At 44.7% G+C, this 24820-nt stretch overlaps 1 protein-coding gene across 1 annotated transcript in view; it reads right to left on the bottom strand.

Moving 5' to 3' along the window:
- LRIG1 (leucine rich repeats and immunoglobulin like domains 1) overlaps nt 1-24820 on the bottom strand; it is an 88806-nt gene that overhangs the window by 26084 nt on the left and 37902 nt on the right. Inside the window, 4 exon segments of the mRNA XM_053989679.1 lie at nt 750-893; nt 3139-3282; nt 4233-4370; nt 21902-21976. Of these exon segments, the coding sequence (XP_053845654.1) occupies nt 750-893; nt 3139-3282; nt 4233-4370; nt 21902-21976 (501 nt within the window).

Below are 24820 nucleotides of genomic sequence, written 5' to 3'. Positions count from 1 at the left end.
GGTCAAATGCTGAAAGAGTTTCCAAAAATAACTGAAGTTTTAGCCATTCCTTCACACCCATGTGGACACATGCGTGTGTGGGCATTTCTTGTCAAACAAAGATAGAAATTCAAGGGCAACACAAAGGAAATGCCCAGAAGGAGATGTGACTTCAGAGAAAAGCTCCACTGCAAGTAAAGTGGGCTTAAAGCATCCCATTCAAGTTTGTATTTGCAGAGTCTCAGTTGTGTGACAGCAGCACCCAGAAACATGCTGCCTTCATCAGCTGGGACCTTGCAAACACACCTGGAAGCCAAGTGTGTTGGAAGCTTCAGGTATTTCTCTGCAATTAATCAATTTATTCTCTGGTATGGAAAGAAAACATCACCAAGAATGGCCAGCTTGGTTTCTAGGTATCCCATGAGGTGGAATGATACTGTCTGCAACACAGAGTTTGCAAATTTGCAGAAGCCAGATGTTTAAAGACCAATTGAGATAAATGCTGAATGTTCAAATTGTCAAACTTTCAAAGGAATAGTGGCACAGCTTAAAAAACAGTGCTGTTTTTATTGAACACCTGTTGAAGCAGTGAGCTTTTGTAAACTGTGGGTCAGCTAAAGAGAAGCTGCTGCAGCAGCTCTGGGCATGCAGGACAAAGAAAGAAGCACAAGAAGTGGCACAGGTGCCCCCAGGACACTGCTAAAATACAGAGAGGGATGTGACAGCAGCTGAAGGTGTTTAAGGAAAAAGAGCCCATTTCTCCAACTTACAGAACTTGCATTTTGGCTAGACCCCAGAAAGCCCCATCAGTCAATTTGCTGATGTTGTTGCGCTGCAGTTTCAGGACTTCCAAGCTGTCCAGTCCCTGGAACGTCAGGCCTTCAATCAGGCGGATGCGATTTCGGTTCAGCTCCCTAAAATCACCAAGGCCATACAAGTTTGTTAAACCCCAGTCCTTTCTCACAAAGTCATCTGTGCAGCACACAATGGGGACAGCAATGCCAACAGCTCCCGTGTCAGTGGTTCCCAGGAGACAGCAGAGCAGCACCGGAAAGTTTCAATCCCAGAGCTATCCAGGGAAGGCAGCTGGGTGTGATCTCTTAAACTCACCCCAGGACAGACTTTCACTACAGAGAAATTACAGAGTGCAGCAATTCCTCTTCATCCCTCCTCTCTCTGCATTTCTTTTAAACCATTAATCCTTCTCATCAATTTCCACACTTCATCCTCCCTCAAGCACAGACACCATTTCAACCAATGCAGTCAAACGTTGGCATTATTTCCCTTACAAGCCATTGCTTTTATAGGACTTGTAATTGCCCAGTAAAAATGTGCTCTGAAACATGCAGGTGCCCCAAAAGTGTCGACCCAAGAGGAAACTTTATGGCCAAGTCTGAAAGGAAAGCCTTCAGTTCCCCTGAAAAATGTCACTTTTTTTTTTTTCCTACTATCAGAAACAATAAAAGAGTGAAAGAAGTGTTTCCAATAACAATGCAGTCTTAGTATTTGTGTATACAAAGGTTTCCAGCCTAGTTCTTTAAATTTCTTTTGAGTTCTCCTGGGTGGGAAAGTCTTGTAACTCGCTGAAGACCCCTAAATTTTGGCAATATCTTTTTTTCTGAATAGGAATATGAACATCATCACAGCAGACTTTACCAGCCTATATCAGTCTTATGGATTGCTTGACCCAAACGTACCAAGTGAAAATCCAGTTCTGTAAAGTCAGTGGAGAACTTCAACACAATGCACTAAAAGCTGAAGCTAAAGCTTTTAATAAAACTGATACTTTTCCACACATACAAGATTAAGCTGAGGATAGTTCCCTATTCAGTGTTTGTGTTGAGGAAAATGGTGGAGGTAACAACATCCAAACTTGTTTTGGAAAAGATGAAGAAGCCATAGAGACTTTAAGCTTACTTTTCAACTGCCTAAAAAAACAATGTTGAACTTGCGCTCAAGTTGAGAATAATTAAAGTCAAGTAAGCAATAAAGATTTTGCAGGCCTAAAGTCCCTTGTGGTACTGCACTTCCTGGGCTATTAGTGAAGCAGGCTTTGCCAGAAAAAGAAATGTACACAAATTCTACAGCACACCAATCTGGATAACTTGCGATTCATTCATGTTTATCTGTAGAGTTAAACAACCAGCTCTGAGGCAGTCATTAAGAGCACCAATTACTCCATCTCTCAGTGCAAGCCATGTTCCTAAACAGACTGAGTTGTTTTCATTACAGTTCTGCACATGATGCAGTCAAACACAGTGAATTAGAAGCCCTCACTCAATAGACAGCAACTTCCAACTGAGAGGCAACAAGCTTTTCCCATTGTGTCCCCCTATGCCATCCCAAACTGGCTATAAATCCTGCATGTATGCAGTGTGTGTGCACAAATGCACACACACTCCTTGGGCACACCCTGACTTGAGGATTTCTCTCTCAGTCGAGAGGTTGACACTTGGAGGTGCGAGTTCCAACAGCATTTGTGGACTTTATGTTACCAGACAGAGGTGGACCTTTTGCCTATCAAATTTGATGGAAAGATTGCAAGGACCCAACAGCAGCAGAAGGGAAAAGCTCAACCATTAGTGTTACTTTTTTACACATAAAGCATGTTTATAGCTGCAGATGTCTGTGTATCCCCATGCAGGCAGAACAACAACTGTGTGTGTGTTAACTCATCTGAGCTGCAATTTTGTCTGCCCAAATATCACCTCACAGTTTAACAACCTTCCCTCATTGCTTTTTTATTGCCACATAAAGATACCTGTGTGGCCTTGAAACACTGACATGGCAGCTGGGCTCTGTCACTCTCAACAGAAGCATCTTTCAAACCTCTCTTGCACCACAGACACCAGCAGCTTACAAGTGAATGGATTTGTCTTTTTCAAGTGCAAAAGATGCTGGTGTCTGCTGCAGCATTCCTCCCTCCCTCCCCCCCCCACCTCATCCAAATAACGACCTGAAAAGCCAAGAGTTACAAGACGAAAAAGGACCCTTTCCCAGTGTGTCTTCCTAGGAGCTGGCAGAGGACGCCTGCATAGTGGATTCTACACTTTACACACAGTAGGTGAGGACGGGTGACATTTGGTGTGCATACCCCCAGGATCGTTTTAACTTCGTGACGTGTGGCTGAGCTAAATTAAAGTGGACATTTGTACTCACAGTTGTATTAGCCTGGGCAGCCTGAAGGCCTTGACAGGGAGCTGGGTGATCCTGTTTTTACTCAGACGAAGCGTCAGCAGGGACCGTGACAGGCTGTCAAAGGCACCGGGCTCCAGGGTGCTGATTCTGTTGCTCCCCAGGTTGCTGCAATAAATCACAGCAGAAAAATGAACGCTTCTGTCATAAATTACCTTTTATCAGCATTTAGTTGGTCTCCAGACAAGCTGGTGAAACTACAGAGATGGCTCCAAACCAGCTGAATTTCTGGCTGCACACAGGGCACGGGGCCTTTCCCAGAGCCTGTGGTGAATGTGGAGAATTGCTGGGCACTTCCAAAGAGCTCCCTGACATTCTCCTACTTGAACAAGGCAATCAGGAGTGGAAGCCAGAAACTGGAGACTACTCCAGTGCGGGATGATGCTATTCATTCCCTATTTTCTCCTCAGTATCTGTCCCAGAGGTCTTTTTTATTTGGATCCTCATCTGAGCCACAGGGGGCTGTTTCTGCAGGACATCAGTCACAACACCACTTTCTTATACCCTCTTGCAACCAGGAACACAAATTTGGGTGTAAACTTTAATGCAGGCAGACTATTTGTCTGGACATTTTCAGAAGTACCTAAAATACAGATTATTTCATGTTTCCCTGAATAGGCAAACATCCTCTTGGGAGTGTGTTACTCTGCCTGACCCCATTTTCTTCAAATAATCAGAGACATTTCTGTTCTCAATATTCAGAAAGCCACTTTAATGATGAAATTGTTGTTCTCTCCCCACTCTTCTAGATGCACATGGGTTTGCAGTTGTAAAGACACCTATACATGAAGGATGTAGGATACCTGAAAGATACCTTTTCTCTGCAACACAATTAATAATAATCTGCATTCTTTATAGCTCCATCAGAAACCAAACAGTACCCAAAAGATAACCTGACAATAGTGACAACGTGCTGCCTTCTAACTCTCCTTTGCACTTAAAATCCTGACAAATAATCCCATGCTCCTTATGTTCATGACTTCTTTTTCTAAAGGTTTGAGGCCCTTTTCTCTGCTGTGGTAACTCAACAAAAGCAGTTCCCAACAAGAAAAACTCACAGCTCCTTTATGTGAAGTCCCTGTGGAAAGCAGCCGTTTCGGATTTCCGTGATGTCATTGGAGCTCAGGTCCAACGTTTCCAGGGTAACGTAGGGCTGCAGTCGACTGCCTTCAATGCTGCGGATCCTGTTGTGATGCCTGAAACAGTCAGGAGGAGAAAAAGGGGCTGTTTAGTTCTCTTAGAAAAACACAAAGAATATCCGAGGCTGCAGCTGGCCCCCAGGCTGGCCCTGAGCTTGTACACTCAGAGTTGTGGTGACTTTTTAACAGCTGAGGAGAAATCCCTTCCAGAGAGACATTCCCTAATCCCCTCACTGCCCCTCTGGCTAGAACCAGCCCACAGGTATCTGCAGGCTTCCTGACACTTTTTACAGTCTACAGAGCTATTGACTCCACTCATCAGTTTTTCTTCCATTAATCTGGGCTCTCCTACAAACCTGCACTCCCAAACTGGATTTGTTACATGCAAGGACTACAGGGCTGTTTCTGAACCCCAAAGGCAAGGAGTGCAGACCAGTGGCTTAGCCAACATGCCAAGGCTTTATCCAGAGAATGTGACTTTCAGAGAAGAAAACAAATAAGTAAATACAAACTCAACAGAAGTTACATAACATTCTTAATTCCTAAGGATTCCTCTGAAAATTCCCAGCTTTGCACTGTGTTACAATGATTTCTAACACACAGAAATAAGAAGTCTTGCAAATGTTCTTGCTGGCATTTCCTTATCTTTTGTTACTTTTGTCCCACTGTAGGATTAGGACACCTCTGCAGTGCCAGTGCCTGCCCAAGCACCAGCTGCAGGATCAAACCCTGCACTGATCACCTGTGTTTGCTGCCTGACCAGGACAGCCTGAGGGGTTCAACCTAAGGTTTTTCTGTAGAGAAAGTCCCACCAACTGCCCTCAGTTTGCTTCCACAGCCAGCAAACAGTTAAATACCTTTAGACCTCATCTGCACTCAACAAAGTCTTAAGTAAAAATCATCCCCTCACTGAGTCCTTTCCTCTGACTCCTTTCTGGCTTGAGTCAGTAGAGAACAGTAATCAATTAAAAAAAATGCATTGTGCATTAGTCACAAGAGGCAGAGCACATGCCTGATGTGAATTTAGACCAGTCACTGATATTCCTGGCAAGGCTGTGAGTGAGGCACTCCAAGCAGAGAGGCTCACCAGACACTCAGGAACTTGCTGAATAATAAGAGATAGTAAAGAGAGTTCAGACAAGTCCTGTGCCTCAATCCATCCAGATACCTACTGGGTGAGCAGAGGAGGGAGAGCAGCCAGTGAAAGCACTCCTGAATGCAAGTCCCAGCTCCCCTGACAAAGCATCAGCCCTTTGAAACAAAAACTGAGGGATGTGTGACACAGCTTTTCAGGCAGTGAAGCTTTCAGCTGTTTAGGAGCCCATCTTCTCCAGCCTCACCCCCACTTCAGGCTCTCCCAGGGGTTCAGACAAGCCCCCTTGGGAGAAAACCTCCTCCCTTTGCCAGAAAATGCCAGCAGCACATGGCAAGGGACCTGCTCCCCACACCGTGATCTGCTCCTTTACCCTCCTTGTTATTAAAACCAGATTGTTTCGCCACAACCTTTGCTGGTGTCCACAACAGGAAGAGTGTAAAATCTGCAACCCCAGAACAATTTGCTTTTGGGAGACTCACCCTTTAATCAGCCAGCACATGGCCCTTGCTTAAAGCTGGGGAAACAGGCACAGAAACACTACTTTGACCGAAGAGTTAAATGATAATTAATTCAGTGCAGGCTCAGAAAACATTAAGGATAAATTTTACAGCACTATAGCAGTGTGCTGCTAATACAATGCAACAAGGTGTCAAGAAAAATCAAAGGAAAGCAATAATTTATGTCTCCAAACTGGTTATTCCATGGGTTACTGGCACACAGGTCTCCACAACCACAACTGTTTCAAAGGTAATGACATGGCTTTTATCCAAAGGACCAATATTCATTTACAGCTGGTAATAAAGTCTGAATTTTCACATCCATACATGTGGTAGGACAGCGGTACACTGAATTTGTAGTATAGTGAGACCAAAATACAGGAAAAATCACTATATCCAGAATTTTGTGACCTCCATTAATTAAAAACATGGGCAAGGGGAATTTCTTTCCCCCCAAGACTAGCTTTTTTTTTTTTTCTGCAATTAACTTGATTACTACAATCACAAGGTTCAGAAATTTTTAATCATTTTTTCCTCCTCAAAAGAAGAGCACCCATTAAATGTGTGTCCAAGCCTGATTCAGGAAAGCACCTCAACACAGACATAACTGAAAGCAAACCACGAGCACATTTTCTGGAGCTCTCCTGAAGCAGGGGCTGCGAGTTCAGCTCTGATCTCATCTAAGCTGTGATGGCTGAGATGAATCTGGCTGTAAATTAACAGGAAATGAAGGCTTGTACAAACGAACGTGGAGAATCTATAAATCACTGGACAATCCCTACAGAGGGCAGCTAAGTCTGCAAGGGACTGAGAACACTGAGTGAATTTGGACATGAAATGCTCTTCAGAAGCCAATGGTATTTTTTTTTTTCGGAGTATTAATATTTTTGTGCTTTGGTTGCTCAACATATATCCACTCTGCCCGCCTGCCAGATCTCCCAACCCATCCCAGAAGACAGACTCTAAGAAGGGAAGAAAAGGACAGGAAAGAACTATTTTGTTTGAGCTGTGTTCCCAGTTTCCAGGTGACTTCTGTCTGTTCACCTCTCGCTTTTCATGCGCTGCAGTTGGCAGATGAGATGGATACATTATTTTACACAGGCAGAAAAACTGGCTCCTTTCTCTCCCTCTCCCCCTCTCCTTCAAACATGGGCTGACTCCAAATGTAACTCGCAGCTCCAAACACCATCCCGGGCCAGTCCCAGCTGGGGAATGTCAGACAGTTCGCTGCAAAGCACTGCACCCTCTCAAAGCACTGCACTTCAAACAAAGCCTGCGACTTTTCCTATACACAGCATGTGATATGAAGGCAACATAGCCCAAACCTTTTCCTAGCTTGATTGCAATTTATTTTTCATTCTTTTGGTAAGAGCCCAAATGTGATTTAACCCTTACTGTAACTACTTGGATCCTCTCAGCTCTCCTGCCTTTGTTCTCCTGTTCATCGCAAGGGAGTTTTGCAGGGGAAAAAAAAAAAAAAAAAACAGTGATGTTATGAATTTGCCTCTCCCCTTTATCACTGACTGGAAAAGGGCTGGATTTTTCCCAACCACTTCACACTGGGCTGGCTTCAAATGTGACAGATCAGATTTTAGTACCAATTGCCGAAACCAGGCGTTAAAGCACAAATCATTGGTGCTTGCACAACCAACACCTCCAGGTATCCTTTCCTCTCCTCACTCCTCAGGTATCACAGCCTGGAAACAGCCTTCCCTGCCTCACTTCAGCCAGTGTTACCTCAAGAGTATACAATGACAGGGCTTCAATTTGAGATTGTGCAATTAGAGCCTGGAGTGGGAGCCAAGTTTCTTGGTTTCTATTCCCAGCTCTGGCACCAACTCATCTGCCTTGGGCAAGTTCCTTAACCCCTCTCTACCTCTGGCTTTCCGATGTGCATGGAAAAGGACTATCCAGCTAGGATGATGCAGCCTTTGCTGAGGGGTAAAAACCTGGAGTGAAAGCAGTTCAAGCGAAAAAGAAATCACAGGAACTAAGGAGCCCATCCAAGTCCATTTAGGTTTGTTTATGAATAAGGGAGGATCTGGCTGACCAAGTTCATACCCAACGTCATTCCCAGAGACACCTCATCTGCGGCGAACACAGACCTGGAACCGGAACACCTCCATGCCAAGCTAAGGTAACTCGCAGTCAGCAGTGCCCACTTCTACACTCTCTGTACACATGGCACTTGTTCAGGAACTTCTTCACCCTCGGGTCAGCACCAGCTCCAGCCGCAGCGGGAGAGGAGAGCTGGGTGGATCCACCCTTTGGCCCCTCAGGTTAACCCGCCTGAACCCCGCTCCAACAGCCCGAGGTAGCGCAGCCACTCAGCCCCTGCACTTTGCACCGCCCTTGGACAGAGCCCTTGGGCTTTACAGGAGATGTGGATCAACCTCAGCCAGCTCCTTGCTGAGCCGAGCCCGTGAGGAATCAAGCACGCGCTCTCTGCTCCTCCGGGCTGAGAAAAACAAGCAGAACGTTCCAGCGAAGCCAAAGCCTGTTTGGGTTTGCTCGGAGTCGGGAGGGAGCTGAAGGGGGTGGCAGGAAAATAACAGGTGGCGCAAAGTCAAAGGCTTGCAGCATTTCCAGGAATCTCAGCTTGTATTTTAGAGGTAAAGTTACACTTTAATCCCGGTGTGTTTCCTCGTTCGAAGCGTCTTTGTGAGTATTTATTTGATAAACAGGCTGTGAATTTTCCACCAGACCTAATAGGGGAAGAATTCACCTTCCTCTTTGCAGCAAGCAAGGAGAGCACCACTCAGTTTAATTTATACCTTAACTTCAAACTCCCCGTGTGAAATGGATGCAAAGAGCAGCACAAAAACGTTCCTTTGTTGTTTGAGGCACATTCACTCCCCCCAGCAGCTGCCCACTCAGAAAATCAAAGCAAGACCCTCAGACAGTAATGCACCAGGGGCTTTGCTTGGGCTGATTTAAATACAATCAGCACAAAACCTCCTGGTTTAGACAAAGCTTGAATTAAGGCTGCCATAGCTGCAGTGTGAAGCGAGGCTAAAGGCAGGGAGAAGTCACATGCCTGGCCTTCATGTAGTGTCAGCTTACAGATCTGGCCCAGCTCACCAGAGAAAAAGGAAAGCTGTAATACAGCAAACCTATTAAACCAGCACCTGTTATAGGCATCAAAAATAAAACTGAGCTTCTAAAGAGGGGCTCTGCACCTCGGGCAGGGTTCTATTAATATGCCAGCACATTTTCAAAATGAGCATACGAGGGAGATCACAGGACAAGAAAGAGAGAGATTTTAAAAAGTTCAGGGTTTGGTTAGTATTTCCACCCTGGCAAAGTATTGAAGAAACAAAATGCTGGAGCCAGAAAGAGTTATTGGGGTTTGGTATTGAAGGACAGGCAAGGTTTGGTGTCACAGACTGGCTGTGCAAAGAGAGGGAGATCAAAGGCAGCGTAACCAGAGATGGATCACACACACTGTGACTAACACATGCCTGGGACTACCTGCCCTCCTCCTCCTCAGCTCAGAGGAGATGGAGATCCAGTACTGATCCTTCTAGAAACACTGAAGGAGATCAAAGACATGGCTTTCTAAGCTTTCACCTTACATTATTTGCTATTTGATTTTAGCCTGTCACTCACTACACAAACACAAAAAATAATAAATCAAATCATGGTTTCAGAGTAGAGCGCAATGCCTGAGTAATTTTCCTAACAAGGAAAGAAGGTAACTGATAATCTGGAAGATGAATTTGTGTTTACAACAGCAGCAACATGAGTGTTCCTGCTTTTCCTGGTCACCTTCTTACATTCAATAACTGAAGATCTTCTAAGAGATTTTTATTAACTTATGGAAAGAAGGAAGGGGAAGAATGTCATTGGGACCTGCACATCAGCTTCGACTCAAAGTTCAAACAATTTATCAGTGTAGAACTTCTTATGTGGTTTTAACATTTTACTCACAAATTTTACTTCCAAAGACTTCTGTCAGAAAACTTTTTCTTTTCTACTGTGACTTGTGAATGTCAGCCTTGGAGTAGAGTGAAGCCATCTCTGCAGCTGAAGATGAAGTAAACACGCAGGTGACATGTTGGAAGTCTGTGCCACACCATTCCCTAGTTCTTCACATGAGACCTTCCCAGAAAAACTGAACTGCCTGACGTGCATGAGCCCTCACACTTCCCAAGTGCTCTGGAAAGCCCCACTAGCTGTCTGACACTTTGTGTTCTCACATCAGCCTTTCCAGAATAATCCATGAGGCACAAGATTTTGTACTGTCGCAAGAATGCGTATTTTTATCCAACACAAAAACTGTATTTGCTTATGGGAACTGCCCCACTGCCCTTTCAGAGTAAGGCTGCATGGGTTGCTGTTTGGACAGGAAGCAAGGATGCATGGAAGCAGCCCCCACTTTTCTCAGATGCTCTGAATCACTCCTTCCCCAAGGAATCCTGGCAGATTCCCAGGCTGTCACAGATACAGCTCTGTTTGTTCAGGTGCTGGCTGCACACACAACAAGAGCAGAGCAGTGGCAGGCCAGGCAGCCACTGCATTTTAGGGTCAGCCACACAAAACAAACCAACCCAAAAACCAAAAAACACTACCCCCAAAAAGCCCAAAACAACAACAACAAAAAAACCCCAGACCACTGGAAAAAAACAAAACAAAACAAAAACAAAAAAAAACCAAACAAACAAAAAAAAAAAAAAAAAAAAAAACCCCAAAAAAAAAAAAACTTGTGTAATTTTTTATGGATATCTAAACTTCCCCTTAAAGGTTTATATTCTTTACCTAAGACCATAAGTCAGGATCTTCCCTCTCCCCAGCACTCCTTCAGAAAAAGGTCTAAGATAAAACAAACAAAATCCATGACCATTTTATACTGTTTTTCACTTAAAATCATATAAAGGAACAATGCATGAAGCAAGCTGATGGAGCTATTCTAACTATATCTAACTACAGCAGAAAATCTGAAGACAATTTTTTCATCTGCTGTACATCACCTTCAAACCAGATATATTCCAGAGGACTTTTCTTTATCAGGTCATGTTCTCACCCTGTTTTGTGGTTTAGGATGGAGAAGCAGGAAGCAAACTACCCCCAGCTACACAGAGCTGGGACAAGACGGGGGGTTAAAAAACAACCTGGGTTTTGGGGTTTTTCTGAAGATGGAGGGGATGGGGAAAAAATGGAACCTTTCTCAGGGAAGTGACTGTGTCACTGTTCCAGGTCCTGGATGTTTGGAGGCAGAAATCAGTCTGGGAGAGGAGATTTGCTAATTCACCCCTTTGGGCCTGGGAGCAGCTGCCACCTGCAGAGGGTTGTGCTATGAACTCCGCGCCCACAAGCAAACTCTTACTCACACAAATAGCTCTGCTGCAGTCAACAGGACTGTCCATGTGAGCTCAGTGTGACCCAGGGGCTGTGTTTTCACTGTCTATTATTAAAGGCTACTCACAGGACCAAGCTCATCTGCCTCTCACATTGATGGACTGCAAGCACTGACCCTGCTGCACTCCCAGTGCCCTCAGAGCATCCTCGTGCCCGGGGTACCCAAGCATGGGCAGATGCTATCCTGCTGCCAGGCACACTCCCACAGCTCTTTCACAAGGCAGCCACATGGATAAGAGGCAGGGATCAAGCATTCTCTTTAGAATCTTTCCTAGCAGCTGGACATAAGCAAAGGCCTGGATCTGATGAACAGTCATTAATGGCTTTTGTTGGGTTAAGTATGAACTGCATGAAGGAAAGCCCTTCTATTGTAACCAAAACCATTGCATACCCAGTGAGATACATATTCTCTTAGAATATTTCTGAACTAGCACTGTTTATGTAAACTTTCTGACTTCTTACATGACCTTACACTGTGTGCTAGATCCACTGAGGTAAGTCATGTCATTTTTCAAAGCTCTCTCCCTCACTTTGATCTGCATTTCCTTTCACTGGACTTTGACTTGCCACCATATGATTTTGGATATTTTTTGTAACATACAACTTCCTAAGCCTTCAGCATTTCATTCCATCAAGAGAACAAAATGTTTGAGACAGGCAGGATTAGAATTTAGTCATCTTTAAAACAGAGGCTGTCTTATCTCTTCAGCAGATTACACAACCTGCTGTGACATCAAAGCAAATAAAGATTCCTGAAGACAAGACAGTCTCTGTTATGGGCACAGTCCCCTCATCAGCAAGTGGGTGGTTCTAAGAGGACCAGCTCTCTTCTGGTTACACTGGATGTTTCATCAAGATTGTGCTCTGCAGCAGCTTTTAAAATGATGTATTCACAAGGGGCACAGATCCATTAAACAGGCTGTGCAAAGCATCTCTCATTGCCTGGCACAGCTTCTCTGTAACGAGCCTCCCTGAACTTTTATGAACTTGACCCCAAACCATCTCAGTGATGATCTGCAGAGCCCTGAGCACACCCCTCAGTGGAGGATGCACCTGCAAGGGTTGGGGCCAGGTGTCTTCAGCAGGGGCTGCCCAACCTGCGATGCAGTTTGGCCAAAGGCACAAGGGAGGGACAGGATCTCTAAGCCACTGAACACCACCACTGCTGGTTTTGAAAGGGGCAGTTTGCAAGCACTCAGAGCTGTACAAGCCTTTCATCCCCTCCTCCAGCTCTCTGTCCAAACCACTGCTCCCATCACTTCTCACATTCCCTGACCTCCATCTGGAGCAAGCACTGAGAAAGGCTGCAAAGGAGAGGAGAGGCTCTTCTGAGTGCTGAACTCTGCTAAGGAGGAGAATTGTCCTATGGGAATAGAAGGAAGAGAGTCATATAAGGTAAATGGCAGTTTTCACACAAGAATGCAGGAAACCACAGGGCTCTGCACCAGCTGTCTGAACGGGGTCGTGGTGCTCAGCAGAGCCTCTCTGAAGGAAGGGCTGCATCAATATTTGAAAGGGGTCATTCAGTTGCTGGCAGATGACAGTCAGGTCACTGTTTCCATGCTCTACATCTCATATCTTTGGTCTGCTACTGGCTTTTCCTCTTCTGCTTCTCCCCCAAGGGCTTTCTTCTGCCACTGATAAATGCCAGCCAAATTCAATTTTCTATCACAAATTAAATGCATAAGCAACTCTTTGAAGCCAAGAAAGAGGCTAGCTTCACCCCACCAGTTTGCTGCTCTGATGAGCTCCTGCTCTCCACAGCCCCACACCTGCACAGTGCCCGTGTCAGGGCTGCTGCCTAGGCCCCCCACCTTATCACTGCCTCAAAGATGAGTCAGGTTTGTGATAAGGAGGAATAGAAACCCAAAAATCAGATCCAGCCCAGATGTCAACTGAACTAGCACAGAGCAGGGGCTGAAGCAGAGACAGCAGCTTCCTTTCATTTCATTGCATGCAAGTTTTGTGCCTCTAATCAACAAGGATGGCATTTCCATTTGAAAGCCAAGAATATCCAAAAGCACAGGGCATGGAGGCACTTTCATCCTTAAATCCTGATACTGATTTTAGTTTCTCTTTGTGTAATACATGATCAAAGTAAATAACATCCACCACAGCCTAGAGAGCACACGTGTTTTGTGGGTGGTTTTGTTTTGCTTTTGTCTCTCCACAGGAGTGAGAAGGGGAAAATAACACAAGGGGAGAAGCAATTCGAGTGCAAACCAAATGCAATGGCTCTGCCCATGATGATGCTGCAATTTTAATCCAAATTTTAACTGCAAGCAGACTTTTTGATAGCATGAACTGTCTGTGTCTCTAAGCCACAATGTGACACAGGGGCTTTTTCCACCTTTGACAGTAACACAATGAAAACAGGTGATTTAACTACAGTGATGATAAGGGAGGTAAAGAAAGGACAACACACTTGAATACATCTTCCACACCATCAAACTCTCAGTCTCATGGAACTTGCAGCAGAAGCTGCTAAAAGAGCTGCCTCTTGAAAAAGGCAGCATTTGAAGAAACACATTTCTGACTGGCCAGTCAAACTCCTGTTAACACTTGAGAGATGTAGATAGGCTGGCGTTCCTGTCTGCTCCAACATGACACACACTTGTGCTCTGTTGAAAGGGCTTATCTGTCCTGTCAGCAAGGTCACAGGAACAGGGATTGCCTCTGGGCAGACTTCACTGAGCTCTGCTCAGCTCACACTGCTCAGCCTGCAAGAAGGAAGAGCTCCTGTGTGGAAAAGCAGAGAAAAGAGCTGCTCTTCACAAGAACAGGCACTCTGTTGCTAAAGAAGCTCATCAAGTAGGAAGGGTGGCTTTGGGAAACCCCAGAACAAGGGTACAAAACATCCAGGGAAGAGGAAATTTGGGTTTTAGAGTAGAACTGCCTCTGTGCTAAGCCAAGCTGGTGTAAAACAGGCTGTTCAAGCTTCCCTGGGAAAGACCTTGTAAAGTCAAATGTAAGCATTCACCACCACTTAGCTAGTAAGTTCTTCAAGCTTCTATAGTAAGACCATTTACATCTTCAGTTCCTCCTATTTTGAAAGAGATGACTGCTCTCTCAAGGAAACCACCTTGATGGCAAAAATATCTTGGTAAAAATCACCAAAAAATGCTCCTTTTCCAGGGCACCTGAGGGATTACAGAAAGTCCAATTCCTTGGCCTGATTGCTCATGCTAATCACCACCCTGTTCAGCAACTGCTTGCACAGAGTGTGTGAGCTGCAGCAGATGGACTGGACAGGAAAAAATATTTAAGTCTAAAACCCATGAGGCATTTATAGATTCTTTCTTTTGTCATCAACTTTTAATTCTACCTCTACCCAACTAATTTTATCTGCTCAGATCTGACCACTAACACAGTTGTCTCTTCACTCCAACAGCCCTGCACTCCAGTTTCATTTTCCAGCTACCTTTGCTATTTTCCCTGATGTGCAATTGAACATTAAATGGTTTGACAGGCAGAACATGTACTCACCCAACCACTTATTCCCAATCAATATTCACGTGGAATTCCTGTTAACAAGCAGGAGTTATGCACACGGATGTAAGGGAGCGTGGCCTCTCGAGTGATCACTTCATCTGAAGGTGTGACAGATCACTTTCTCATCTATCTCAACCAGCAATCACATTTTCCACGCTGCACACCCCCAGCAGGGCTGCTTTTGCAAGATAATCACTATTGACATGATCTCTATTGTTCACTTCTGCAATTAATTGGGGAATTTGACATGGGTTAAAAATAAGAGAAAATCCAGCACATAGCTGGCTTTTATTCAGTTAGAAATGAGCTTTCTGCAGACTTTTTTGCTAATCTCTTCCAACCTTAACCTAAAAGGATCACATTCAAGTGAACATTTTCTTGACCCTGCACTATTTTACCCCAAAATAATTCAACTTGCTTTTTACTGTAGCTTCAACTTCACTTTTACTCACCTCTGAGCAAACTTAATTGCCACTGCCAGCAGTTTTTAGGCAGGAAACTCCAATACACTAAAAAAAAACTTTCAACTCAGCAGGTTATTTATATTTGAAACCTGCTTGGTCTGTGAAGACTAACAAAGGAATTGCTTTTGTAGACGTGTGCTTTATTTGCCATATGCCATTAAATGAGACAGTCAATCCACCACAGATATTAATAGTAGCAATTTTTGGTTATTCTAAGGCTCAAATGTGAAGCTATTTTTCATACTGACCTTAACAAAAGATCATGGTTGCAAATGACCCTAACAACTGAGCTAGGCTTGATCTGAAGAGTGACAGAACTTGGAAGCCACTTTGTGCATTGTACATAAAATATGCACCTGCTCTTGGAGATGCTTTACATCCAGGAGTTCCATCTCCCCTGAGGCAGATGGAGGAAGCAGATCCACCCAAAGGGGAATTTCTTTGGCATATAATGAATATGTGGGTCGTGCACAAAAAGATCCTCTCCAGTATTCCACCTCCCAACCTTGTGCTCTGTCGCACAAGACCATGGGTGTCCTCTCCTCCCTCCAGACACTCACTAACCCAGCATGGCCTGCAAAGCAGCACACAGATGCCAGGGCAGGTCTGGCCTAGCTCAAAGCAATTCTCTACTCACAGAAGAAAATGCACAAAACGCTTGTTATTAAATGCATAATAGAGCAGCCTCCAGGGGCAACTGGTATTTCATGAGCTGCCACCAACTTTCACTATCTTTATCCTCTGGCCAATTTTTACACTCCATTGTATGTGCCCAGATCACTTTCTGATGCTCTTTTGTTGAGTCTGATAACTGTGTGCTTTACTGCTGTTGCTTTTCTAAAAGAAATGATTACTCATTTCCCTGGAATAGCCTCAGATCCTTTGCCATTTCCATGCACTCATGGTATATCTAAAAGCTCAAAGAAGACATGCAAATTATTAGAACAGTTCCAACAGCACAAAAGAGAAGTCAAAACAGCATCTCTTCTGGTGCTTGGGAGTGCATGATTAATGAGAGTTTCCTCCACTGGGAAAGGCTCCTGCAGTCTTTGGCCTCAAAAACTTGCAGACTTTACACACCAGAGCCTTAATATGAACTCTGAGCAAAACAAACTCAAGAGGTGAGTTTCAGAATATCTTGTGCCTGTACATAGCTGCACACTGACCAGCCTGTCAGCATTCTTTTAATTTTCCCTTTCCCTATTAATATTTTACACATTCAAACCCAGAAGCTCCCTGTAGTGTGGACCAAACTCTCAGACAGCAGGCTCTCTCCATCTCCATGGGGAATTGCCTGAGCAAGCACTGGAGAACTGGCCCCTGCAAACATTACACCTCGTAGGTGATGCAAGCAGGGCCTGGGGGTGAATCTGCTCCCACTTATGCATGTACACCACTTTGCCTCAGTTCCCAGAGAAAGTTTTCTCGGGGCCAATAATGAGGAAGAGTGGAAGGCAGCGTGGTTTTCTGAGCTGCCCAAGGCACGTCCTGCACACAAGCAGAGCCTGCTGACTCCAACCAGACCCCGCGCACGGCTGCCTCTGACTCATCTGCATTTTGTGCTTGTGAGCACAAAACCTCTTGCTGCGACCCAGATGGAATTAACAGAGTAGTCTCCTTATTTCTAATTGTTAGATCATCCCTTTTTAACTCCAGCAAAGATGACTTGCAGATTAAACCCCTTGGGGGTCAAGGCAGTTGTTCTGTTTGTACAGCAATTAGCACAGCAGGATCCCAGGCCACAAATGGCCTCCAAGGCTACGTCTGTACTGTCTCTTAGCTCAAGCCTCATTCCTCCTGCAAGCCAAACTTCCCAGCTCTCAACACCGCCTACACAGAGGTTTTTACTCTGGCCTAGCAGGAACACGAAGTGAGCTCACACCTCGTGTAGAGACCAGCTCAGGCTTGAGCCGCGCTCTACGAACAGATGGCAGCAGCTCTGAGCTCTTCCCTCTAACAGGGTCACCCCCAGAGGCTGCCATGGACAGAGCTGCAGCTGCAGTCCTGGTGCTCAACAGAGTCTACAACATCTTAACTTGAAAAGCAAAGTAACTTGAAAGTCTGTAACTTGAAAAGCAAAGTAACTTGAAAGTAACTTGCAAAGTCTGCAACATCTTAACTTGAAAAGCAACATCTTAACTTGAAGTCACAGACCTCAAGCCCAGCGCCCCAGGTCCCAGGAAATCTTGCAGAAAGGAAAGTGTATTTGTGAGATCCCACTCAGAGCAACAGAGAACAGGCTGCTTGCATTGTTTCAGCTCACAAAGCAAGGCACCTTTGTCTTGGATGAAAGCAAAAGAGCAGCTCAAAGAATCTAATGGACCACATGGGTTTTCAGAAAGAACCTCTGCAAACCCCATCTAACAACACAAGTGAAGCAGTGCAAATAACAGCTAAAATAACAGCTGTGTTCACAAGCCTTCACCATGAAAGAACAAGGCAACAGCTCAATAGTTCAATCCTGATTCTGCCACGTTATGGACTTCCAAGACCAGTCAAGCTTTAATCCAGTACAAAGGTCTAATGAGAGTCAAAGAAAATCAAAGTTAGACAAGAAATAAGGGTCACAATCTTAACAGTGTGACTAACTTAACTAGAATTATAATGAAATCCCAAGCACTTAAGAGGAAAAGCTCTACAAGAAACCATGCAAGTCAAATGGAAGAGACTGGCTGAAGTCTTTGACTGGTCTTACCTGACATCCAGCTGGAATAGCATTGAATACCCTCCTTTCCATAGGATCATGCTGCCCCAACCAGCATCTGAGCTGATAAGCCCTTTTCCAAGCAATCCTCGCATGTTCCCTGCCACTCCCAATTTTCAATTCTCCACGTATTTAGTTTTCAAATTTTACATGATATATTTTGCCTGGGGCACAGCAGATCACTTACCCTTCTCCTACTAGCTCTGTTTAATTACAGTTTAATGTGAATTGATCTTTACATTAATGAGTCTGTAAAGAAGATTGATTTTCTTCAAGAGACTTTTCTGCTCAGTTTGGCAGCAGAGTAGTCCTATTGATTTCGCTTTCCCCAGTAAATACACTGCAGTGTCACTGCATCTTCTTGTGAATCAGCTAATCCTATTTCACACTCTTTTGCTCTAAAAATCCCTCTTCTGAGTTCCTTGTTATCTGTGCTTCTTCAGAGCAAGATAATGGGGCCAAAGCATCTCAAACAGCTCTGCCTGTTGCTAACACACAGCTGACTGCTGTGGGTCACTGTCCCCTTTGTTCCTAAATGGCTGGAGGCTTAAAAGACTTACAGGGAAAGAAATGAAAGTAATTTTTAAGTGTTTAATCTGTTAACTTCCGTAATTCCCAGCCAACTAAGGCTGTGGCAGAGTGTGGTGTGTTTACCACGCTTGCTCCAGAGGTCTGGTTAGCACTCTCTGCTGAGCCCCACAGCTGCCCAACAGCCTGTGGCAGAGGATGCTGACTGAATCAGGCTTGGAGCCAGGGCAGAGGACAAGGATCCACCTCCATCATCTGTCCAAACGCCCCAAAACCCCTCCAGGGTGCAGTTACTCACATGCAGGTAGATGCAGCAGCAATGAAGACAGGTCCCAGAGTCAGGGCTGAGCTTGTGCCTGCTCTGGGGTTTGTAGGAAACCCATAATAACAGACCAGTGCAGGGCTGATTGCAGCTCCTTTAACCTGGCAGGCCTAAGAGGTGTCTCGTGCAAGTTAGTGAGGAAGTTGGATATAAACAGACTACGTTCTTCAAATAAATGGTTTCTTCCATCATCCTTTTCCCCACCAGATCAGGTAATGGGGTCGGCTCGAGAGCCTTCAGAGTTAACACACTGTAGCTGCACTGGGATGGGAAATCCTCAGCCAAGGGCATGTCAGTGAAAACATCCTGCCATCAACTCCCAAATGTCCAAGTCTAGGAACTGTAACTAAATTACAAATGCTGTGGGAATTTCAGGCAAGGTTCTCCTCTCAGCTATTCCGATGTAATTTCGGAATGAATCCAGATTCGGTCTCTCCCCCTCCCAGCTGAATTTCCTGGCTTTTGTTTGCACTAACAGATGTTTGCATTTAATGTCTGTCTTTATTTGGTAACCCGTACATAGATTATTTTTCCCTTCTGTTCTATTAAAAGCCTTATCAAGTCCCTTATGTTTGCTCTTGCTGAAATGAACGTCTTTGGCAATATTTTCGACGTGCAAGGCAAACAAACTGATTCTTCGAGGAATAACTAAACTGAACCAAACTTCATGGCAGTATATCAGGACAAAGCATTTTTGATACATGTTATGTCTGCATCCATCTGTAGCCTGGGACATCCAAAAGCTTGCAGAAAGCTTTGAGAATTCTCTCTTCAACAGATTCTAACATGCTTACATATATACTTAGCTAGCCTTTGGTCCTCACACATGTGGGGTCAGGCAAGTTTTGGGTGATGGAGACAGGTAAGGAAAACCCAATGGCAGGGAATGCAAAGCAAAGCTCATTTAAAAAAAACACCCAACCACCAAACTTTACAGGAAATTTGAGTTTGGCAGTATTATTTCTCCCAGCCCCAAAAAGAGAAAAAGTGTGTTCTCCTGTTTAGGAAGAGTAGGAGATTAAATAACTCATTCAGAAGGGATGTTTTGAGTGACAAATATACAACCCTTGCTTTTATAATACATTAACAGTCCTTTGGAAATACTTAACCACATGCAATATACAAAACCTACTTCAGAGGTTTGTGAGGTAAACACACTTCACACATTTCTAAACACTGCACAAAAAAAAGGAAATGTATTTATTTTTCTTTAGCATTAAGAATACACTGTAACACTATACACTTAAACATAAACCAGTTTCTCAGTACACAAGTCTTCATTATGAGTCTTCACCCTGGGTTTGGTTTGGCAGCCTCCCCAATTATTACTTCACAGATTGGAAGGCCAGAAGAAACCAGTATGACCATATAACCTGATTCCTTACATCACACAAGGCTAAACAACTTTACCCACCAATCTGCCTATCAAGCCCACTAACCTAGGGTTGAACTAAAGGTCCATCTTTTAGGAAGCCAACCAATTGATTAAATAAAGACTCCCAAAGATGGAGAAAACTTCACTTCCTCAGCAAATCATTCTAATGTGAGTCAGCAACATTGATTGCCGCAGGTACTTTAAAACATAATTCAGGTTATTTTTATCTCTGATAAAAATTAAAAGGAAATGAAAGGGGGGAAAGAAGTGGTATTCTCTAATACAAGCTAAACAAAGAGACCCTTCTTGCAGAAGTATGACAGCAGCATTACAAATCCTGCTATCAGAGTTATTTATGTGTAGCAGCTGAGGAGAGCAATTCAGATTTCTGGAAAGTGATACTAAGCAGGTTTGTTCAGAATCCCATCCTTTTATCATTTGGCTTTGTAGCTTCTCCTTCCTTCTGCACCACTCTGAAATTTCAGAGGAGCTGTAAATCTACTGCCTTCCACAAGTCATTATTCCTCCTTTCCAAACTGCTTATTTAATTTCAGGAATAAAAGACCCAAAGCTCCAGCAATTTGGTTCTTTGCCAACGGCTAAATTAATAGCAAAAATAACAACAGGGGCTTGTGGAACTCAGAGCATTTATAGACTTCATGAGAAAGAGAAGCCAATCTGGGGGGCCTAAAACTATATCCCTGGATGGCAAATTCTATGCAAGCTTTCCATCCATAAATCAGATTTCTGGAGGTCCTTTTTGAACCCTGGTGCACAGCACAAATGTGGCAGCACAGTAAGTCAACAGATAAAAGACTGCTTCAGAGTAAGTCAGAGCCTTTTGAGCAAGAGAGGCCAATCAGCCGGTGGTGTGGTCACAGGCATTTTCCACCACAAGAAGCACCAAATCCATGGAGAACACAGATACCTGCCTGCAGGTGTACTGGAAGCCACCACCTGAACTGCTCCAGCACTTTGCTGGAGTCCCTGTTAGCTATAAACACTTCCCAGGAACCTGGGAGGTATCATGCATACCTCAGCAAAACTCCTTCTCAGTGCACATTACAAGCAGACACATGCAAAAATAATTTCAGAAGTCCACACTCTTTAGGTACTAAATAGTTTAATATTTTAATATTTTATTCCCTTCAGCAGGACCATTGACCCAAGAGCCTTGGTGGCCAATACACAAGAGCTCACAGGTGTCTATTGCTCCTGTGGTCATCTAAACTACCAAAGTTAGGAACTTCAAACCTTCTGCAGATCATGCTTTGCAATCACTGCTCTCTCAAAAGAAAATGTTAAAAAGAAGTTGAAAGAAATCATAAAAACAGGTCTGGAATGAGCTCCCTAAAAGATTAAGATATGAATACTCTCTGGCTTTAAGAGGAAAGAATAAATTATCAAAACAGAGCCAGGGAAAAAAAGAATAAAGAAAATGTAAAATTTAATAGCACAAGTATGACCTAACAGTTGAAACCCAAAGGCAGATGAGAAAAAAAGATTTTTCAACCTGTGGAATTTGCTGACATAAGTTACCACTGACCATAAGCACAACACACAACCAGACACAAATCACACTACTCTAGATGATGTTTCTTAATTAAGGTTAATTAATTCTTAAATTTCTTAACAAGCCAAAAACCAAAATCTAGAGTCAGCAGGAACAAATGTGACACCCATGGAACTCTCAGAGGCAGCTACACCCTCCCCACAGAGAGCCCAGGGCCCGAGGAGGTGGCAGTGACTTACAGGTGCAGGGAGCGGACGCTGGAAGCAGCAGATCCCAGCGAGGGAATGGCACTCAGCTCGTTGTGGTCCAGTCTCCTGCAAAAAACAGAAATTGAGGGTTGAAGGCAAGCTGTGCCCAGGCATGCAGGAGCAGGGGAGGGCTGGCACTGGGGCAGAAGCCTCCATCTGAAGGGGTTTTTCTGGACCTCTGATGGCCACACCTTGCTCTTTAATACATGAGAGCCACCACCACTGGTTCCACTGTTCTTTACAAGAATAAGGATTTTTTCCCCTCTGCCACCCACTCCCTAAAGTGCCAGGCTAGAAAGCATTTGTGCCACAGCCCCCCACCAGCCTGTGTTTCCAGAGTCAGACCTGAGACAGGAGACTTTTGCACCTTAAGGCCATGTGTGCCACTGGCTCAGGACAGGAATTTCACCCCTTCCCCAAGCAGCAGCCCCTGCTCACACCAGGTCAGGGCCTGGGGGCACAACCTAATGGCATCCTCTCCATACCAGGCCCAGCTCTGGAAATCCCAGAGGGATTTCCCCACAAAAAAACAGCAGCAGCAGAGCAGGCAGTGCTGGGCACAGCAATGTCACCAGGCACAGGGGCCCTGCTCCAGCAGCTGGGGAGCACAGAGAGCCCCAGGTTAATGGCACCACAGGCCACCCGCTCCTGCAGCCACCAGCACAGAGACGTCCCCTGCCAGGGCCTAGTGCTTCAAGTGTTTTTGTGACTGAAAACAGATCCTTGCCATGTGACTGGCTCTTCCTTGCTTTAAAGAGCCCTTGTTTGTACGGTGAATTAGTCAATTAATTACTGTAACAGTCACTCGTCTGGCTGCTTGAAAATTACCTAATTTCTCAGTCTTCTTGCCCACTCCCCCCTCTCGCTGCAGTGATCACAGCCAAGCCCTGGCCAGGCTCCCCAGGACCCCCAAAAAGCCCTGCTCCCATCACTGCTGCTCCAGGCACAGCCTCTGGGTCACTGCAGGCCTTCCAAGTGCTCCCCTTCTGCAGGGAATCCTGACAATTTGGGTGCAAAGATCACAATTTGGGTGCAAAGCATCCCAGAGCTGCACAGCCGAGGGTTGCTAAGCCACAGGCACAAGAAGGGGCAATCCTAAATTATGCTGGTTTTTCTTTCCCCTCTTATTTCCTTGTAACACTATTTTTGGCAGGTGGGAGAGGGCAGTGGCACATTTATCCCAGAACTTCCCTTCTGGCTCCTCTGAGAGGAGGCAAGATATTTGATTTCACGAGGAGTTCCAAGCACTGCTGGGATAAAAGCTTTCCTCTGCCTCTGACATTATACCCATGCCTTAAAACGTAAGGGAAAAAAGCCAGATGCATTGCAATTCAGCAAGGAACTCCACTCTGCAACTAAAAGCTCACTGTTGCTCATATTACAACATGGTCTAGAGCTTCCAAAGGTACAAAGCAAGCTGGAAAGAGCATTAAAATGCTTATTTGAGCATGTTTTCATTAACATCTAACTGAGCATCTTCTGGAGAAGAAGGAGCCTGGGTCAGCTCTGGTTAAGCAGCTCTGACACCAACCGGCGTCTAACAACTGGTCAAACCCTCCTCTGACATAAGTGTGATATTCATATATCAGCCTCCTGTCATGTCAGGAATCAGTCAGAAGTGGTTCTCCCACCTCATTTTCTCTCTTGGCTCACAGGCACCATTTGCTGACACAGAGGAGACAGCCAAGCTCTGTATTTGCCTGGGATTTCCCACTCATCTTCCCTTTTTCCCTATGTAAAGGAATTGAAAAAGAAAAGGAAAAAAAAAAAAGGGGGGGGAAAAAAACTCTCAAAACAGAACAGCTGGGCTCAACAACTTTAAAAACTTTCAGTCTCCTTCCCCAGCCCTCGCCTTTGACGACACAAACCCTCTGAATGCTGAAGCAGAGGAGGAGGGGGGGCCACCCGTATAAAATATTTACAGTCCAGTTGCCAGGCTGGTGTCAAGCTGAAATGGAGCCTGCTCAAAAATAGCACAGCTCTCCAGAGCTTTCAGTGAAAGGCACTTTAGAAAATAAAAGGTGAGTTGTTTGCAGAGGAATTTTAGCGTGGTTACTACTTTCTTTGCTACCAATGAGCCTGGAAAGCCTGAGAGCCATGAAGCCATCAGTTTGGTGGGTTCCATGATCCATATGACCCGAGGAAACCCCAGAAAGGAGCACAGGGCATACCCCACAGCAGCACCCTCCATCCATCCTTCCAACCAAGGAATGAGAATGGATGGACACCAGGGGATTTTCATCAGATGAAGCCACCAAAGGGGATGAGAAAAAGATCAAGTGTCCTGAAGGAAAGTAATGTCCCAGTCTAGCCCCTACCCTGAGCCTCCACCAGTTATTTCAGAGCAAGTGGGATCACAGGGTTTCGCATCACTTTGAGCCACTAAATTTCATCCTACACAGACTTAAAACTTTTCTAAAAGCTTCTCATACATGCCACCAAAACAAAGCACACAAACAACTGCCTAAACTCAGGGAAAAGCGTAGGGTAAATTCTGCTATGGCTTTATCACACTCTCAGTAAAGCAAAGCAGAGCATTGAAGATAAGGTATGAAGTTTAAATCTTTTGGTCTGCAGATATTTTCTTTAAATCAAGGGCAAACAAAATGTTTTCAAAATACACCACACTAATTATTCACATGGAGAGGCACACACAGAGTTTTAAGCCTTGTGTAATGCTCAGGAGCCACAGACAGCACGTTTGAAGCATCATGGGAGGTTCAGGTCTTATCAATGCATCTATTATTTGGGGCAATCTCTTTCCCTGAGGGTGCCTTGGTTTGCCCAGCACAGCGTGCACAGAGAAACACTGACTTGCTCTCCAGACATGCCACAGCACGATGCTTATTTCATGAATGTTTGTAAAGTGCTTAAAAAAAACCCTCAGAAAGAAGATGCTCTGGCAATATA

This window comes from Vidua macroura, chromosome 13 (assembly GCF_024509145.1).
Source record: "Vidua macroura isolate BioBank_ID:100142 chromosome 13, ASM2450914v1, whole genome shotgun sequence".
Taxonomy (NCBI): domain Eukaryota; kingdom Metazoa; phylum Chordata; class Aves; order Passeriformes; family Viduidae; genus Vidua; species Vidua macroura.
This window is presented reverse-complemented; position numbering and strand designations above follow the sequence as displayed.